The following is a 20,928-nucleotide window of genomic DNA, read 5'->3' on the forward strand; positions in this document are numbered from 1 at the left end:
GTTCTGTGGCCTATACTGTATTGTCCAGTTTGATGCGTTTCGCTACCTAGAATCTGACATTCCAAACAAAAAAATACACATGGAGGTTGCAATTTGACTTGTGAAAAATATGGTCAGGATTGTGGGGCTTTTGTGAATTGGAATTGCATTTATATGTTTATATTATTTCATACATATATGTTAGTTGAGCTGTGGTGTGTCCTTGTAATTTCATTTTATTTATTCACTTCAAACCTCTTGACAATTTAGCCCTTAACAATACTGCTAGACAAGCTAGTTTTCCCCTCCTGCTTTAATTGAAAGCTTAGGTCAAATGGAGATGAATGGATTGTCTGTGTCACTGGAATTTGTTACCAGCCTTACCTTCTTACAAATTCTATACATTTTATTTCCTTTGAATTCTGATTATGTTGTAAATGGTACATGAGGCAATGTGTTCTGTTGAAAACTAGGGGTTACTACTTTTGTTCTTCGCCTCAATTCATCCTTTTTTGTTTGGGTTTTGTTTTAGCTGGTGCCATTTGTTTGCTTTTCTTGAAAAATTGCACAACAGGTATTTAATTTAATATTCTTTCCAGACCTGAGCTTCCAAAACTTTCTTGCCATATTGCAATAAAAAAAGCAACTTCAGCAAAGGATGAAGGATAGAAAATGTTAGTGAATATATTTAAAGCAAATTTAATTCAGTGGATGACTATTTTTTTTGGAGTTATGCAACACTAAATTTAAAAATGAATTCTTGTCAAGGTTCTTGAATAAAAATTGTGGGATGTCTTGGCGCCTTTCTCTTTTTGAAAGGAAAAGCTCTCTGCTCTTCTACTTTAAAAACTACTTCCTTGGAATTGGCTGTAGTGTGGGGAGGTTTTTTGCAAGTGGTTTTGCTGACATTTCTCTAAGTCTTGCTTGCTTGCATTTTTAATCTTCCTGATGTTTATTTGCTTGCAGTGTTCACAATGTCACTTCAGCTTTGCACATAAAACTTAAGCATTTATCTTTCACCCGCTGCTAATGTTAGATCTGGGTTATTTGTGGTTCCTGCTTTGTCCTTCAAACTTCTTCCTTCTCCCTATTGTCCAGAAAAATAAAAATGTTGACTTAAGTGGGGAAAAATGCCAATGCACCATATTTTATTTTTCATTATCATGCAGTCTGAAAGATATTTTCCTTCTGTATTTTTGTAAAGCAGATTTTGCAACAAGCCCTGTATGGTGTTTTTTCTTTAATCATTATATACACATGCCCATTATGTTGTGTATTGATTTTTTTTTTTTTTTGCCCCACTAAATTTATTATTTTAAAGTGATGAAAGTGTTATTTGACTGTTGAGAATTGCCTCAGAAATGGCTGACCTTCAGGGAATAATGAGATATTTTATCTAATGAAGTTTCATGCATTATAATACTTAAAAACTAAATAATGAGAGCTGCTGCTTCTACAAAGCTCTGCCAAGTACCAAGTATTTGGTGGTTTATTCTTTTGTTGGATTTGAGGTTTAGATGGCATATAAGCAAAGGGGGAGAAGAGCAAGATGAGATATTTAAATTATACTTAAGTAAATTTTATCAGATTTGAAAAATCTGATATGCAGCAAAATAATTTTGTTCTCTAGCAGTATGTGCTTCTTGGTTAGTGCTTATATAAAAATGCAAAAAGGGTGTTATGCAGGGGAGTGTTTCTTTGCTTGACACTCACTACACAGCCACTGTTGAAACATGAAAGATTCCAGTGCAAGCTCTAAAGCGTGGCTGCTGGTGATCAAGCATGTTTACCAACCTTCAGGAAGCATATTCTGTTGTTAGAAAAGTGCAATTTGAAAGCCTGATCAAGTGCATGCATACAAATTTTGGGGGGTTGCATGGGCTGGGAGGTGGTGTTGTGCTAGTAACAGGCACTGAGCTGCCAGCTGATTGCTGTGAAAAACTACTTAAACATGACTCTGCACAAGGGTGGGTTTACAAACATCTCTTTGGACATCTTCAGATTTCATAGTATCAAAAAAAGCCTCATGGCACTCTTGTGCAGTATTTAATGTGACAACACTTGACTCATGTTCTAACCTCAGTGTCAATAAATGTAATTAATTATGCATTGTCAGAGCATTGAGGGGAATTTATTCTCAAAATAGGAGTGGAGGAACTAATGAAAATCACCAAAGTCTATAAAGGATGTTTAGTTGTCTCTCTTCTGTCACCTGTGGTTAGCTGTGTGGGTGTGTGGGGTTTCTGAGTATCTCTCCTATGTGACTCTGTGTGTGAAATGTGTGATAGAGGGTGGATGCTTTTGGAACATTTCAAAGTATTACTGCGAATTGTCACTGACCACATGAGATGATTTTCACCAATTTCAGTGAAATGGGACCCTAGACCTTGGACTTCTTGAGCCATAAATGCTTAATATGTAATTTATACCAAATACTTTAATCATCTTCCATCTAGATGTTGAATATGTTCTTGCAATGTCTGTGGTTTCGTTTCCTGTTACCATCTGCTTTCAGAATCCTCTTACTGCACATGAAGCAACATCTAGATGGACCCATGATGTCTTATGCAAAGATAATGTTGCATTTTGTCCCTGAGGACTGCTGAAAGCTAGAAATTATTAGAATTTGTTATACTAGTAGAAATTATTATACTGGTGAATCTATATATATGTAGTAGAACAAATCCTATTTACTAAGGACTGGATCCTTATGGTTTGAATCAATGCAAGTGTTTGGAAGATAAATTACATAGAGAGCTGACCCTATGAGAAGTTTGGGGTTTTTTGTGAAGTTGATGTATTGATAAGACTAATGGTGATATTGAGGAATAGTCATTCTGATAACCTTCCCCATTATCTTAAATATTTTATATTTAAGGGAGGTGTTGATATAGGAAGTTTTATTCACTGTTTGTGACTTTCTCATAAACTAAAAGCTCCACCTGTTTCCCACTCAAGATGAAAGGTGTAGCAGCTGAAGTGTATCAGGAAACAGCGATAACTTTTGACAAGCAAAGTATTTCCTCTATCAGTGGTTGAAGTCCTAATTGTTTATGGGAATGCGTTATTTCTGCCTTGCCACTTGCACTTGCAGTCTTTGTGTTTGTTGGCAAATCACTCGCAGTGTTGATTTAGCATTATTTCATGTTCTGTGTTTTCTTGGTCTTGCCTGACCTGGTATATTCATCCATTCAGTTTGTGTAGCCCTTGTCTGTCAGGCTGCTCTCTTTAGTACCTTTACATCTCCTTAACATTCATTTCCTTTACTCTCTTAGACTTGAATTTAGATATTTGCTTACCTCATCTCACTGTGGGCTTTTTGTTTTCCTTCCTCTTTCCTCATATTTCAATTTCTTTACCAGCTTAATACTTTGTGTTTCTTACAATGATTTCCCCACCCATCAGATTTTCAAGCTTACCTACTGTTTCCTCTAGAAATTTCTTCTCCTATCTGCTATTTTGAAATTTTATCTATTACTGCATCCATGAAATGCTGGTGACATTTACAAGTTCTTGCTCATAATTAAAAGGAAGAGCTTAGTTCTGCTTTCCTATTGATAATATTATTTATCTGTAATCTGTTGCACCTAGAATGCGGAACACAAAATTTCTGCCTCTTTAATTTTATTCTATTGTGACTTCCCAATGAAACAAGACTCTTTCAGTCATCCAATTTTTTCTTTCATACTTCCAATTCCTGTTGGAATTTCAGTCAAATTGGTGGTGAAATTTCTACAAGCTTTCTGTGAATCAGTAGCTGGCTGAGAAAGCTTCTGCTTCTACAGTAAGGGAAGGTAGGGAGCAAGAAAAAAGTAGAAGAGGTGGAAAAAAGAAAATTGCAGAAAACTGAGTTGGTATTCATCTTTGCAGTATTTGCATTTTGTTGCGATGGTTAGGGGCTGTAAAAGGGGGAATACCTGTTGGGGCAGCCATAGGATGTTACAGAGCTGCAGGAGCTCAAGAAACCTTTTTGGATAAAGTTAAAGCTCATTCATCCCTGAGCTGAACTGTTTTCAAGTGCACTCTTAGTAAATCTGCAATTATGTGCTGATCCATAACCAAAATGCATGTGAAGGAAGCGATAGGGGTTTTGAATATCTTTTTGGCCATTAACATTACAAATTGCATTATGTTCCTTGAGAGAATAACTACAGGCAACTGATTTATGAGTTTACTTACTTGGCAGTTTTCTTGATGGGATCTATGACATGAATGAGTTTGGTAGCTCAGAGAAGTTTAATGTGCTCAAACATGGGTTTGCATGAGACATGCCTTGGAAGTGAATTGATAACCCACTAATAACACTTTCATTTTTATATATATATATATGTAGACACACATAATGGACTACTCTAGGGGACCACAAACTGAGTTGCTCTGTAATGAAAATATTCCAGGAATGCAAGCGATGTCCTCGAACTGTTGGTGTTTATTCTCTAAAGCCAGATTAGATAGAATCCACAGTACCAGTGCTGACAGACACCCACACCTCTGAGCTGAAATGCTTTTGGTGCGAATGTCACGTCCTCAAAATCTGTTGGGTTCTTTTGCAGATGTGCTCCTGTTCTGCTGTGGTGTTTGCTCACATAAAGAGAGATTTCAAGACCTAAGTTGTGATTCTATGTCTATTAAAGACAGACCTCAGGCCTTATTTTCTGATTTACTTAAGGACAACTTATTTATTTGAGTTTATCTAGAACCTTGGAGAAGGAAGGGGAAGCTCCTGACTACTCAAGCATTCAATATTGTAAATAATTATATTTTCCAAGATGTGAATGTACATTGACTTTGAAACTGCATTGCAGGGGGAATAAAGGTTTGCTTTCAGCACTGAAAATGAAGCTACTTTTGCTACCAAACCTGGAATGGGAGTATTGATAATAGCTTCAACAAAGCATGCTTTGGAAAGGAGGCCTTTCTAGTAATTAGGATTATTTATTAAAAGCACTGAGGCATTAAAGAAAGTTCATTACCCAGACCATTACTGCAGTGTGGACCAGAACCAGCAGATGAAATAGCTTTTTTGAGTAGTAGCTTATCACTATCTAGAGAACCTGAAAACCTGGGAGTGAGAGAGGCTAAAAAGAGGAATGTTGTTGTTAATGACGGTGTGTAAGCAATGAGGAGAGCTTAGGGAGTTCTGTGTTGTTCCTTTAGTACTGTGTTGTGCAAAACATCAGCTCAGAAACCTGGGCTGCTTGCTGGGACATTTTCACATTATTTTTTATCGTGGTGGTGGGGTTATATGTTGTCCTGCCTCTCCCTGCCTAGCAGTAGTCTGGGGAGAAGCCACAAAATCCTATTACTAATTCATTTTCCTTATGCTGCCTGTGCCGGCTGTTTTCTGCACGTCACTTCTTTCTTTTTTTTCCCCATTTAGCTTTGTAAGGGCTACAGCTGAAACAGAGCTATTCCTCAGAGTTTGCCAGTACAAGTTGTTCTACAGCTGTCTGGGGATGCTGAAAGAGGGGAGGCTGTTTTCCACCTACTCAAAATAGTTCAGAAGGTGTGCCCTGTGATAAACTATTTGTTTGCAGAGGAAACTTGTGTGGTTTATTGATCCTGCAGGTGATTGGAAAGCTGATGCCCTCTCAGCAGTGCAGTGGTTACAGTCAGTGACAGGATAGAATGTGGTTATGCTTGCCCTCACCTGGCTCTCCCTTGAAAATACTGTTGGGGTCATGGCCACGTTGTTCAGTATTTGTCTTATTTTCTCACAAAGCTTTAAAATTCTCAACAGCGTTGTGAGAATCGTGTGCAGGGGTTTTGTGTGAGGGCTCATGTTATTACTGCTTTATGGCTGAATGGGTCAGAACTGTGTAGACAGTGAAACTTTTGTCTAATGTTTCCTCTTAACGTTACTTTCAAGCCCTTTGCTATAAGGTTCTGTCTTCTGTAACTGTAGGTTTCTAGTGGGGCTTCATTGCACATGTACAGAATTTCATGTATGTCCCTTTAAATATTTTGACACCTCTGTGTGACAAATTGTTGCTCCTTACAAAGAGAAATAAGAAACATTGGCAGTTTTCATTCTTTGATTTCAAAGTGCTTCTCTAATCTTTGGTGCTATCAGCTGTTGAAAAATATCAGTGTTAAGCAACAGGATATATGCAGGAAAGAAGTTAAAATATTTTGCTGCCCTACTAACTTTTGAATTAGATTACAAATTAAAATTTCATCCTTTCAATAATAAAGGTCTTAAATGCAAAGTGATTGAATACTCAGCAGCACTGTTGCTTCCAAACAGGTGACAGTACTGAAATTTTAATTCCATTAAATTTTGTTCTCTGGAGATGCAGCTTGTGCTTTCAGCCATTTGTCTAGCCACATAAGCTGGAATGTGTTCAACATGCTTGCCAAGAACAAATCCATTGGAAGAAATGTTATACTTTGACCCAAGTTCAAGAAATTCTAAAGCAACAAAAGATAAATATTTCTGAAGACTCATTTAATGTTCAGCTTTGCTGTTTACTTTTTTTGTCCTCCCTGTGATCTGATATGCACTTGCTTAATAGCATGCACATAAACATTTTCTATATATTTATTTCTGCTTTCCTCTCTTTTAATATGACTCTGCTGTCTTTTCCCTTGGTGTTTGTCCTTTGCAAAAAGTTTGTGTGTAGAATGCTGTAGCAACAATTAATTTAAATCAAATTAAATGAGAATTTATATTTGTTTTGATTATCTACAATTCCCCACAAATGGTAGAAAATTCAATAAAATTAACTCTTTTACACAGACATACTTATATTCTTTGTTTTATATTTTTGAAAATTTTTTTCAATAAGATGTAGTGAGTATGTTGAGCATGAACATGTTTGGATCTTTCCTTAGAACTTGTGGGGGTTTTTTTTGGCTGTCTGTCTGGGGTCCAGCACAATTGCTGGAGACCACATTCAGTGTGTTGACCATGGATTTGAGAGGGGATGATATCTGGGCATCCACATTGATGAGAGCTTTCTTGCTGACTACAAAGAAGGTTTTGACTTTCCTCTGAGAGTTGGACAGAGCTCCTGTTGAGAGTTGCTTGTTTTTCCTCTTGGACAGACCACAAGATGTGATGTAACAGGCTGATTTGTGGTTAATAGCAGTGGGTGAGATTGGAGCCTGGAGTATCAGCTTGATGCAAGAAATGAGCTAATGGATCCAATTTCTATGTAATAAACTTAGTCATTCTTGGAGTGCCTCATAATTTGGTTGCTTTGATTATAGGCTGAGGTTAATTTTATTATTCATTAAAAATAAATAAGGCTTTCTGCATAAGCTCATAGCAATGCTTGCAGCTCTTGCTGCCACGGATACTCTGTGCACTAAAGAAATGGGAGAGCATTAACAGAACATGGGATTGTTGTGTAGGAATCAAGGAGGTTTTGCTCATGACTGTGGAGATCATCCAGGTGATCTGAAAATGGCAAAGGCCTACTTCTCTGCAGGTGCTATGGTTTCATCTTTCAGAGGACAAGTGTCAAATGTAAAATTGAGAGTGACACAAGAAGATGTCATATATTAACCTTTCAGTGGGGAGAGTTGCAAAGACAGGAAGAGAAAAATATCTGTACTTTATCCACACTAGAAATAGGATAAAACTGATTGGCCACGAGCCCTATTTTTAAAATTCATTAAAATTAATGAAGTAACTTAAAGGTTTGTTTGTGCAGTGGGCTTCAGGGACTCTTGAAGCCGTGAAAGCATGCTCGTGGGTAATTTTTTCACTGGTTTTAGGGATTTTGTAGATCGTGACTGGGACTCTCAGGTTCTCTAAGTTACTTTCCTGCAAAAAAGAAAAGCCAACCAAAACCCAGAAAAAAACAAAAACTGTTTCTTAATCTTCTTAATCTCTTGGTCAGCATGCTGACATTCCAAAATGTTCTTTTCACTGAGAAAATGCTATTTTGGGCATATGGTTTTAATGCAGCAGCAAGAAGAAGGTTATTAATATTCCCCGTCCTTTCACTGTAAATGGCTGTAAAAATGTTCAAGGTCAGGAACATTTCTGATTTTGTGGAGTTCATTGAAGTCCTGTTCCTAGTCCTGACATTCATTCAGTTTATTGAAAGAAGATCAGGTTGGTTTGTGATTATGTTCTTAAATGCATTGCCTGGAGTGTTTCTAATCAGTAAACAGCGTATGTGCCATAAGGATTTCAACACATAAGGATTTTCCTTATGGATGTTCTTCTGATCCTTTTCCCCCTTGTCTGTTGTAATCTTTCCTTTTCTACTCTTTCCTCCCTGAAATATCACAGTAAGCAAACAGCATGAAAGGAAGAACATCAGATGGTTTAATTTTTGTAGGACTGAACTGCAGCAAGTGATGTGCCAGGTAGAAAATTTGAAACACTTCAGAGCGCTCTGTGAAAGCACAGACCCACATGGGGGAATTAAGGTGGGATGCCACCCAAATTGTTTCTAAGTGGGGGAATTTATTTTTGAAAGTGAAGGCAAGCTGCTTGCTCAAGATGAAAATTTACTTGTTTTTATGGCACCTTATCAGAGATTGTTTTCCCTTCCTTCAACTTTCATCCCACCACCTCCTGCCAATTTGTACTACATGCACATGCACAAAAGCAAACATGCCTCTCCAACCTAAAAAAACCCCAAACCTGGAGTATTTATACTCTTAGTCTCCCTCAGTCCATCTGTCCTGCTGCTTCTGTTGTGACCCAGTGTTGTTTTGCTTTTCTCACTCCATGGGATTACATCCCAAATTGCCACTTCAGGCTCAGTACATGGTGCCACATCAGCTGTGGAGGGGTGGTGAGCGAGAAGACACAGTGACATCTGTCAGCTAGAAGAAGAGAATGGGTTGGCAGAAACATTGCTGAAAATAAAATTGAGCAGCAGTAGGAACAGCAAAACTAAGACTCCATCACGCAGTTAAGGGAAATTGTTTCAGGCATTTATTTTCTATATTAAGGAATGTAAATTATAAAATGTGCAGTTAGCAAAAGTAGGCATAAATCTGGGATAGTTGCATGATTTTTTTTCAGCTACCTCTTTTCCCTGAAGAGCCTGTGAGGTGTGTAGGGAATATTTACAGCTTCTACCAGTTGGAAGCCCTCACCTAGACCTAGGACTTGCAGATCTGAGTTAGTATTATCAGCTTTGCTCACATGCTTCTGCTCCTTCCAGGATGTTCTATCAGCTTTTTTATCAGACATCTGCTTTTATTGTACTGAATGAAAGTTTGCTTTAATATTAACAAGTGTTTTGAAGTGGCTTCAAATTTATGACTTGACCTATTGAAATGAATGTTCTTTTGTTTCTGTGACCCACTCAGGCAGGACACAGCCCTTGGCACCCTAAGCAGGTGTGGATTCAGCCTTTGCTTGTCCTGCTGTCTGACCTCTGCTTTATGCATTTGACATGGGCAGTGGCAGAACAGCAGCTAAACTGCTTCTGAGCCCTCAGTGTAACTGAGGCCCCTAAGTTTTGTTTAGATGTGTGGATGGTTTCATGTTAATGGAGAATATTTCCTAAGTGTATCAGTTAATTAATTGCAGTGTCAGTACTGAAGTCAAGATGTGTGTGGTACAAAGACACTTGACAATGGTATGAGCAGACACTGTGTCTAAATGCAAGTAATCTTATCAGGAATCAGGCTTCTTTTTCTCTTCTCTGATCCTTTCTTATCTTCTACCAACAGAGCATGTGAGTGTTCTTTGATTTCACTTGCCTGCATTAAGTAGGAGGCCGTAAGTTATCGTTGTTAATGCTGTGGTTTGAAAGAAGGAAAGGTAGATTGAGCCTCCAAAAGGACTGAGGGAGCCAGCATCTCACAATCTCAGCACAGATTGCACTGTTTCAGAGCACAGACTGGCCAACTGGGGTGGGACAGCTGCTGGGATGTTCCCCCAGGAATAAACAACTGCAATACCAGGAAATCAGTAATTGGCATTCGGTTGGGGTATAGTGCACATCTGTTTAGGCAATACAGCTGCAGTAGAGAACTGTGGTTAACATCAGCCTGGAATTCCAGTTTATGTATACTGGAAGTGTGTCTGGCTTAAATTCTTAAAACATAGCACTCCCAGTTTGGACTCATTACTCCTAGAAAAGAAGTTTTAGAGGATTTTAGGGCATATTGCATCAGTTTCTGCATGAAGCCTGACTCCTGGCACCCCTTAGCAGAGGGGTGGGATAGGGCAGGTGTTTTCACTCACCCTGTGTTTGCTGGCTGCAGCTGTGGTGTGCTGGCAGCCCACTGGCTTCACACTTGAATTATCATCAGCTTTTAGGTTAGCACGCCCTTGGTGAGAACAGAGGCGGTTCAGATCTTGGTGTTTGTCCTTGGCTGCTCTGCAACAGCTTGTTCTGCAGAATCAAACAGTTGCAAACAGAAGGGCAGCTTGTCCTCTTCAGGAAACAATCTGGAAAATAGGTCAGGCAGGGTGGCATGAGTGCACCTGAATACACATTGTGAGTGTCTGCATGGATGTATGTAAGAGGAGAATGAGAGATTGCTGTGACTGAAAGTTTAGGAAGCTGATGAAACAAAGCAGTTTAAAACCAGCTTTAAACTTTATAACAAAGCTTGGGTAGATTGACATTCATTGACAATACCTGTTACTAAAGGCTGGGTTTTACTCATCCCTGGTCATTGCTACTGCATAGTCAAAGCAATTAGTGTGTAAAAGTTTCATTATAAATTGTGAGCAGAGGGACCACAGAGCTGGTGCCGTGGATTTAGCACTGATGGGCCTGGCACAGGTGCCTTTTCTAAGGCAGTACTATGCCTCCTTTCCAGCTTTTGCTGCTGTCAAAAGAAAAGCATTTTCTTTTCCAAAATTCAAGGTTGTGCCTTATCATTGATTAGTATTTGACCATTACTGAGTAATTCACAATTTTGGGGCCTCTCCTTTCAACCTGTGCCTGTATTTCCCAGCCCATGGTTCTTATCACATATCTAAGCTGTTTGCTGTAACATGAGGCACCTGGTACCCAGCTCTAGCTCATACAGTTATTCCTAGAATAATTTCTGAACCATAAGAGGCCAGAATTTGGGACTTGCATGTTTGGCATTGGAATACAGGCCTTTTCCTAGCAGTGGCGGTCCTATTTTTACTGATCCACGTGGTACAGAAATACATATACTCTGTTTACTAGTCATGATGTTTAAGGTTGCTTAGGTTTGAGTTTATAACAAACTAATAATTAAATACCACTCAAGCTGCTGGTTTTATGGGTGCAAGAGCTTCTGTTTTGGTTACAGACAATTAAGGTTTTAGAACTGTGTAGCTACTGATGAATGGTGCATTCAGCTGATGAAGAGTTTAATCCTGAGTATCCTGAATTAATTCTGAGTATCCTGAGGATAGTGGTGTTCCAAGCTTACCCTAAGTACCATTTCTAATATAGGTACAGATTGGACAGAGAATATCAAGCTGTGTATATTTACATACTTATAAAGAGACTTAGCTTAATCTCTTGTAGATGATTAATTCTCCTTCTTAAAAAATGAAGAGGAATACGTATAGATGTGTCACCAAAATTTGTTTACATGAAGATGAACTATTTGTACTCTATTTTAAGCAGGGAGGAAAAAAAAAAAGAGAGAGAGAGAGAAAGGTAATATCTTAAAGTGCTGAGAAATGTGTGGTTTGCACCCCTGACATACAGATCACTTTATTTAGGGTACTTATCTGAGATGTTTCTTGATAGTGTGAGGCTTCTTTTGTAGCAATGACATCAGCATGGTAATGTTATCCTCTCTAACTCGTGAATTGACCAGCTGTTGGACAGGATTTATTAAATACAGAACAGAAAAAATGTGTTTCTGATGAAGTTATATAATAGTACTTTTGGTTCTTTGAAATTCTTGTGCCTGGTTAAATGGGTGTAAGGGTTAGCCCTTTTTCAATGAAATATGTGAATAATTTTTGTTTAGGGTAGGGGCAATTGAGTTGTAAATTGGAGTATGTTTTTCACAGAAGCTGTAACTAGTCTGTTTCAAAACAACCCCAAACACCTGCCTGCCACCCCACAGAATGTTGTTTCAGTTGTGGTGGGATTTTGGCTGGTTAGAGTTGAATTTGAGAAAGAACATGTCAAAGATTCTGTTTATTAGAGGTGTTCTTGCCTCATATATCCTTTCACTTTCATCCTGTTTTTCACACTTAGTGTTTAATTTTTGTACATTAACTGCTCTGACTAAGTCAGAAGGAATTCTCTTCCTAACAGTTTCACAAACAAACTCACAACTAAAGCATCCAGTTTCCACAGGATGCTGGAATTATTTCAAGAGATGTCTTAGAGTGGGACCACATCTTTCCAAAGCTTAAAAAAAAGAGGTGGGAAGTGGGTAAAAAAAAAATCACCTGTCATTCTTTAGAAGCACAAATAAATATGGGTGTCCATATCCTTGTTAGGTGCGTGCATTTGGAGACTAGACTAGGAAAAAGCCTTAGTAATTAACAGGATTGCCTCCTTTGGAATGTTTATAAGATGTGAAGGAGAATAAGGGAAATACACTACCACCTGGAGTTTTGGGATGTCCTACTTGGTATGGGCAGAGAGAACTTGTCAGTCAAAATCCATCAGTGATTATGGTAGACAAATGTGTGTTCATTGCTTCAGCTCTTGCTCAGTTCAGCTATTAATTTCCTGTCAAAACAGAAATACATGGAGACATTTCTGTGCTGCTGTCTTCATGCATTCCACATCACCCCTTGATATCTCCTGTCCACTGTCCACTTAGGTACCAAATAATGACTCATTATAGGTATGTGGTAATCATTAACTGGGGAATAGTTGTGTTGCAGTCCTTGACAGCTGTCAGGTCTGGGATTAATATATACCAAAGTCATATAAATATTTATTAAATATGTACCAAAGTTAGTACAGCTGCCCATGGGAGCACCAGGATTCTGCTGTGCTCTTTATAAACCTCCATGGCCACCAGCAGGGCTGTAAAGTTAATTAGTTGAGTACATGTCATTGGGAGCTTATCAGGTTCCTGGCCACTGAAATTGCTTCAGGAAAAATAAGGCTTGTTGGTGATATTTGGGTTTGGGGTTTTCTGTTTGTTTGTTGAAATCCTGGGGGCCATTCTTATCTGTCATTGAATTTTAGTCCTTTCTTATGGCAAAGGTTTAATATTTGCTGTGTACCTTCTTACAGTTTTTAAGTGGATTTAAGATTTGTTTTTCTGCTGATAAATAGAACAGAAAAGTCAACACCTCTTTAAGGAGATCATTCTCATAGTTCAGTGTCATTGCACTATTTCTTATACCATCTTTCTGTTCTAGAACTTTAAAAATAAGGCTGTGAAGCACTAGAATTTTTAATTGCTGTTTTTAATGTTAATTATGTTCAGAGGTGGTTTTTTTCCATTATCAATTAGTCATAAACAATCATTAGCACTTGTCTGTTAAAACATGGTGGTGATAGGTTTACTTTCTTATTCAGTGTTTTCTGCTTCACAAACAAGTGATAATTGAGGAAAAAATATTGACTGTTTAACCACAGATCTTATTGCTTTAGAGGATGTTGTCAGTGCTTACTTGAAATTAAGTCACTGAGGGAGTTTATCTAGAATACTTTAGATTTTTTTAAAAGTCATTATATTTTTTTAGACTATGGATTTTTCTATATTTTATCGCACTCAATAATGCAAAAGAATAGTAAAACTTTCAGCTTTTAATGAACTAACAATATTCTGCTATCCAGCCAGACCCAAAATACCTCATGACTATAGTTAAACAAACAGAAAGAAGTAAAATTTCTCCCTGCCATTTCTTGGAAAATTAACTGAAATTTATGTCGATCAGCATTAAACAGAGTCCTTAATTTTCTCTGTTGAAACTGTTCATTTTCTTTCCTGAGATATTTTCAGTGTGAAATAAGCCAATTTGCAGGCTTTATGATGTTTTTCACTGTACTTGCAATTAATTTCTCTGCCCCATTCCTCCTTAAGCAAAAGATGGCTGCAGATTGTTCCTTTAGCAGTGTGAGTGCACAGGACAGTGTCTGCCTTGCCTGCTTTTAGTTTAAGTAATGTGCCTTCACTTCTACAATCAGTTTAATCAGTGATGTGCAATGTGCACACCCAAGTCACATTGAGGGTAAGTGCCCCAAAGGTATTTCTGTCCAGCTGCACAACTCCTGGTTAACTGGAAGCAGAAGATCCACAGGGAATTTTAACAAGCAGGGAGCACTACTAGCAGGGATCTGAGTAATTATCCTATTAAAACAGAGCAACATCTGCATTATCTGTGCAAGCACAGAATGGAAGGGAACATTATGTTCTCTAATCCTGTCTGGGAGCATTATGAAGTTAAAAGGATAACATTTTACCAAATCTGTGTTCTAACATGATAGGTTACACTTAATTACCTTTAATTACCCCTCTTCTAGTTGGACTTTAGGCTAAGGACCCTGCCTCTAACTCTCATCACAGACCATTTCTTGCCTTTAGATTCTTCATGCCATGTTTTGTAACTGATTTTACTTTCAAAAGTTGGTCCTACTGTATCTTGAAGGCCTTTATTACAATTCCTTTTCCCTTGTGTATGAAAAGCTCTGAGAATACTAGTTTCTATATAAAAGACATGTTGCTGCATTCAGAAGTTTGTGTTTTCAATTCAGTTACAAAGAGCCGCCTGATTTGGAGTATGTTTTATGGCTGAGGAGTAACTGCACAGCAGAGGCCACACAGGAGCAGGACATTATTCCAGCCTCCCAACTGCTTGCAGTGGAAGCCAGGAGAGTGTATTGGCTTAAATAATGTAGATTTCTTCTTTCCTCTTTCCCCCTGAGGGAGTCTGATTTCCTGATCACCTATCTAGCCATATGCTGTAGCTCCTGCCAGGAACTCCGAGCAGTGTCACTGCCAGCTAAAATTACTTGTTTTCTGAGAACTGAATTACATTGAGAATTGTCTTAAATTGCTGCACTGGCAACATCGCAGAGTTTTGCATACACACACACAAATAAATATGTTACAGCAGCCTTACTTTGAAATACAGCTTAGAAACCACCTCAGGCAGGGAATTTGATCCAGATCCTGTGAGGTGTTCTCCACCTGCTCGGGCACATCACTCCTGCTTTGTTGTCTTTCCAGCGCTTTTCTCAGCCCCTTTTTGCTCTGGCTGGTACAGTGCAGTGATGAGACATGCAAATTAACCATTTACAAAGCAAGCACATTGTCCGCTCCTGATTTGTACAGGTTAGAGGGAAGAACTAGAATGGATAGTAAAAACTTCAGTGTGCTAACTGTGCTTTTTTTTCTCTTCTCTTGCAGCAGGATGGAACTGAAACACGGATATGTGTTGACAAAGGAGTTGGAATAAGACTGAGTCCTGCTCTGTGATATTTATATACCTGGACCATGAACTTGCTGTTTGGCTTCATGCTTTAGGAACCTTTGTAGTAACTGTGTGAAGCTGTTGGGAATCATGGCATTCTCTCCATGGAAGCTGTCCTCTCAGAAACTAGGCTTTTTTCTAGTGACTTTTGGTTTTATTTGGGGAATGATGCTTCTGCATTTTACTATTCAGCAGCAAACACAACACGAAAGCAGTTCAGTCCTGCGTGAGCAAATTTTGGATCTCAGCAAAAGATACATCAAAGCATTAGCTGAAGAAAATAAAAATGTAGTTGATGGGCCTTATGTTGGGACAGTGACAGCATATGGTAAGTGTGTTCTCTGGATTATTTGATAATATGATTAAGGCTTTTTTCTCAATTGTCCAAACATTTTGCTTCATAATGTCTCTCAATTAGCAGTACTTTGCCCTGTGCATTTTCTGTACAAGTGGAGAAAATGGCCTTTCCTTTTAAGTGGGACAAACTTTACATTTCCAGTGTCTGCTAATTTTTATTATGTCTGTCTAGTACCTCTGTCTAGTATACTTTAGGTTATTTGTTAGAACTCAGTTTTCAAAAACTTTTTTGGTGTTTTTGAGAAAGTTGGGAGACTTTTCAGTTTTCGTTTCAGTGATGTAAGAAATCACCTGTGAAAAAACTTGCCTTAGTTTAAAATGGAGACCTGCTACTTATTTCTTCTTTCCCATTTCACTTCTTTGTTCAGTCAATTTACTTAATGTTTAAGTTTATTTATCTGGTATAATCCTAAATTAAGCTTAAGTATATCCTATTTGCCTCAGGGCAGAAAACTGTGAGTTTTAGTGCTTTGTTTGGCAGTTGTTTCTAATGCTTGCTCTCTTCCAGTTTGTACATGAGAGTTCAATTTTTGTGCATGTGTCAGACAAAGCAAGCAGAAAAGAATGAAGCATATTACCTGAAAATATTACTAAAAAATAAAATATAATCAAATTTCAGGTTAGGCATGGTTCCTTTTCAGTCTAAGATCACATAATGCACCTTACTTCTTTAGCAATTTTTAGACTCACTTTCTTTCCAACTTACCTATGCACTTTCAGAATGTCTGGAAAACTAATTAGCATTTACATTTGTTTTCTTTTATAGTTGTCTTATTATTCAGCTCTGAAGAAATTGAGTAGATAGGGTTTTTTATGTTAGGCAAAGAATATAGACTAGAATGCAATAGATAGAATAACTGCACTTCTTTCTCTAGTTTTCTCTTAATACTCTATGCTTTTTGGTGCATGCAGTGAAAATATCTTGCTGGAAGGTGTCTTGTTTCTGTCAAAAGTACTTTTTCCTCTAAAAAGCAAAATTTTGAGTTGGTGTGCATTTGTTTGCCTGTAAGCATGAGATTATTATCCCCAACATAGCTAACAATTGAATTGCTTCATTGCTTAAATAACAACCTGCCCTTATTCTGTAACTCCAGATTTGTGGCTGCATGTTGAGCTGTAGTGGAACTGTAGCCTTACGAAGCAACACAAGCAAAACAGAGTGGCATAGATCAATATTTGGGTTGAGGATCTCTGAGCCAGTAGACATCCTTAGAGGGTTGTGTGATTAGGCTCAAAACAAAACTTTATCTGCTGTATAGCCATTGCCAGTGTCCTGTTACTGTGCAGAGGTGCTTGATGGAGGATGAATTGAGAAAGAAAATAGACAACAAAACCCTAATAATCTGGCGCCAGAGATTGAAGGTAACTGGGTTAATATGGGTACAGGATATCCATAGGCAAAGTCCCCCTGCAGCTTGCTGCCTGTGGCATTAATTTCCTGTTCCAAATCCTGCTGGGGAATAAGTTGACTTGCCTCCAAACACTGGTCAAGTTCCCAAGGAGAAGTTAAACTGCATTTGGAAACAGTTGGTGAAATAACTTAGTGACACTTCTCTGAAGGGAAGGCCAAGGTTTGTGTAGCAATTTCAAGTCCATGGCTGAGAAGATTTTTAAGATTAAAGACTTAAATTTAAAGTTTGGCCAGATGTTTTCAACAAAGTAGTTTGGAAAGATGGAAAATAATGGTAATGCAGTTATTTAAAATATTTCAGGGAAAAGCACTAGGGTGAGGGAATAACACCATATTAAATAATAGTTTATGAAATTGGGTAAGGTAATTACTTAATGAGTTAATTTGTCCTGTTTGGCATACCAAATGACTTGCTGCTAGCAAATAATCAGGTTAGCTCTTCACAAATAAACACATTAATAACTGATGTTAGTAATAATTGGTAGAGGCTTCTTCAATACTCTGTGAAAATTAATGCTCTTGCTTATTTAGCCTTTTTATATTTCTTAATGTTATCCTCTGATTGCTTTAAATGAGCACAGTCATGATTTCCATGTTCAAGTATAAATTAAATGTTTGCTGGATTTAGCTGCTTTTACCCACCTGAAAGGTTTTCAGTCATTCCTTAATTGTGGTTGCACAGCTTGTTTACTTTCCCACTTTTTCTTTCTGCCCTGTATTCACTTGTCAGGTAGGTGGCTCAAATATTTTCCTTTTTAAACTTATAGTTCAGATATACACAGTGAATATTAGATTTATAGCAGTGAATGGTTCTTTTACAAAAATTCTGTGAATCAGTGCTTCTTCCTTCCCCTTCTCAAAGTAGCCTCCACTTCCCTTTTTGTTCTGACAAGATGTTTCTCATATCAGTGTGTTGGTATAAGAATTAAAAAGTAATTATTTTGAACCTCTTTTGTCTTTATGATCAGTGTGTACTTTTATGTAGGCTATGTTTCTTCTTCACTGTTTCCTGAGTTATTTTTACTACTTTTTTCCTTGATTTTTTTCTTCATTCTGTACCATGGTTTTGTTCCTGTTGAGTCCAGAGTTTCCTTTTCTTCTGCACACTATGCCATTAAATAACTTTTGGACCACTTTTAAAATAGCCCAGATGTGTGGACTAATGCTTCAAATTCCACCTTCTGATCTTTACAGGACAAAGGAAAACACAGTTATGATGAGAAAGTCTTTCTTTATGGAACCATGAAATAAATATGATTCTCCTTTTGTTTGGAGAAAACAATTATAAGCTTTCTAAAGTAATAGCCTTTTCTTATTTATTATCTCATTTGCACAAGAATTGAGATAGTCATGGGAAAAAAAAACAAAAAAAACCAGAATGAATGTGTCAAAAATACAACTGCTGTAGAGACAGTAGAATGTCTTCATATGTATGGAAAAGTTTTCTATTATAGTTCAGAATATTATTTGATTTGAAAGTTGTGTAAAACAGAAAATACATTATACCAAAACACATGCAATTATTTTAGGTAATTAAATGGAAAAATAATGTAAATTCCTTGTACCAAATTCTTTAATCATTGCAAGGGTAAATGAACAAAGGACAATAGTTTCATCTTTGGCTTGTTGCCATTATAATTATACGGTTTTGTCTGATAGTTTTCTCCTCTTGTCCTTAGTTCTTGCCAAAGTGTCTTGTGTTCCTTCAAGGAATCTGAACAAAATGAAAGCCAAGGAAAAAAATAAGAAAATAAGAAAAAATTAAAAAATAAGGAAAAAAAGAGGAAAAAATAAGGAAATGAAAAAATAAGGAAAAGTAAAAAAATGAGGGGAAAAAGAGAACTCTTTCCGTGTTGTCATTTGATATGCAAATTCCTGTTATTGTCCATTGCCTTCCATGCCAAGGAAGCCCTGTGTCAGACCAAACAGAGCCAATCACCAGACTGAAGAAAGGAAATGTGATTTTTGGGGTTATGTGAATACAACAGAAAGGTTGAACTTAAATTTTTTTTAGAAATTATTATCTATTTTTAATTTCCCAGTGCAGAAGCTGGTTATGTGGAGGAGATGCAGGAGAAGGTTTTTGTACTGGCTTAAAGCTCTCCTTTTTGGGAAGGGGATTTTTGTTCCCAGGTGACTGAGTATCAACAGACAGTTCCTCTGATAGTGTTTGAATATGGATTTAGGTTTAGCCTCATTATTATTTAAGCAGCTTCTTATTACTTGAGCCATTGCAAAGCAAGCATTTTTCTGTTCCTGTAAAGGCTCACATTTCACCTTGAATGTGGATATCTACGAGTAGCACTGTGCTTCATAAAATATACAGGCTGACAAGTTCCATGGCCAAGGAAACTTGTATCTGAGGCTGAACAAAGTGGGGAGCATGAATGGATAAAGCTGCTAATGGCAAAGATTTGCACTGAGAAAGTGTGTATGTATATATATATGTATGTATATATGTCTATCTATATATCTCCAGTCTCATTCTTGTATCTATTGTTTGCTTCTGTCTGACAAGTGTGCACTGCATTATTAAGCAGTTTAACTTTTCATTTTCACTTGCAGATTTGAAAAAGACCCTTGCTGTCCTGTTGGATAATATCTTGCAGCGCATTGGGAAGTTGGAGTCCAAGGTGGACAATCTTGTACTTAATGGAACAGGAGCAAACTCGACCAACAACACCACCACTTCTGCTCCCAGCTTAGGAGCAGCTGAAAAGCTTAATGTAGCAGGTGTGTATGGCGATTACTAAAATTATTTATGATAATAAATAATTCTCTTTATCCTTTACTCTCTTGAGCATAATACGATTTTTCAGTGTTAGATATTTGGAATGTCTTAGAAAACAAAATTCAGAGTCTAGCCTTTATCAATGACAAATTGAAGTCCAAGCTTAGTGGAAGATCTTTTTTTCTGTGGTAAGTTGAACACATTAGAAAATCAAAATCTTTTCTCAAGGGAATAGTTCACCCATTTATAGTAGATGTTTCATGGTTGCATTTTAGAATGATGAAACCTTGGAGATCTTTTCTCTCAAAGCCTAACTATTTAGGTTGGTATCAATCTGCTCTGCCATTCTACCATATGCACTTTATTGATTACTAACTGAAAGAAAACATTTATTATATTTGTTGGTCATGATTTAAAAATGTCTTTCCCTACAGTGTTTAATGGCTCTTAGGACAGAGAGATCACCTACCTGGTACATTCAGTTAAAATAAAAACATGTTTTGAGATTACATTTGAAGCCATTCATTTTATTTGCAATGAATGGACTGTTTTGTTCTGCCACCAAGTTGAAGGACATACTGGCAGTCCTGACTCATAGGAAAGTCTGAGTGTAAGTCCAATGATCTTTGCAGTCCCAAAAGAGAATAGAGCAGATGAGTTAAGGTAACTTGGTAAATAAGTTGATAACTGTGCTCCTTTGCCTTGTCTGTCCTTGGGTTTCCTGCAAAAATAAATATTTCTGTTGAGAAGGTGTTACTTGCTGAAATTCTCAAAATAGAGAAGCAGATGCTGCCTTTGGTAGGGAAATGCCACTGGAACAAGTCTAGGAAAGCAGATTTGCAAGTGACTGCCTGATGACAGTGTGGCAGCAGAGTTGCTCAATCCTAACTGCATTTATCTGTATCAGGGTGCTCAAGTCATGTTATCTCTTGGTCAGACAGACCTTTCCCTCCCCAATTTGCCTTGCCTTGGTAGAATTGAAGGCAGGTGAGGAACAAGTACCTAAAGACGTGAAGCACCTGCAAGGTGCTGACAGGCTGTGCCACCTTCCTGCCACAAGGCATCCAGCACCAGATCTTGGTTGGAAAAACTTCCACTGAGATGAAAAGTGAATGAGTACAGCGCTGTTAGAGTTTCTGGGCCATA

General features: G+C 37.7%; 1 protein-coding gene across 8 annotated transcripts in view; it reads left to right on the forward strand.

The window, feature by feature from the left end:
• Positions 1–20,928, forward strand: part of MGAT5 (alpha-1,6-mannosylglycoprotein 6-beta-N-acetylglucosaminyltransferase) — a 111,969-nt gene that overhangs the window by 26,828 nt on the left and 64,213 nt on the right. For 6 of the 8 annotated variants that reach the window (XM_054277561.1, XM_054277562.1, XM_054277564.1 and 3 more), the window contains 2 exons: positions 15,220–15,611; positions 19,617–19,784. In XM_054277561.1, the coding sequence (XP_054133536.1) occupies positions 15,374–15,611; positions 19,617–19,784 (406 nt within the window). In that variant the 5' untranslated portion in view covers positions 15,220–15,373. The remainder of the gene's footprint in view (positions 1–15,219; positions 15,612–19,616; positions 19,785–20,928) is intronic. The other 2 variants (XM_054277563.1, XM_054277568.1) reach the window with 1 other exon arrangement.

The sequence above is a fragment of the Melozone crissalis genome, unplaced genomic scaffold (assembly GCF_028551555.1).
Source record: "Melozone crissalis strain CALT ecotype California unplaced genomic scaffold, PUWL_Pcris_2 ptg000023l_1, whole genome shotgun sequence".
Classification (NCBI taxonomy): Eukaryota; Metazoa; Chordata; class Aves; order Passeriformes; family Passerellidae; genus Melozone; species Melozone crissalis.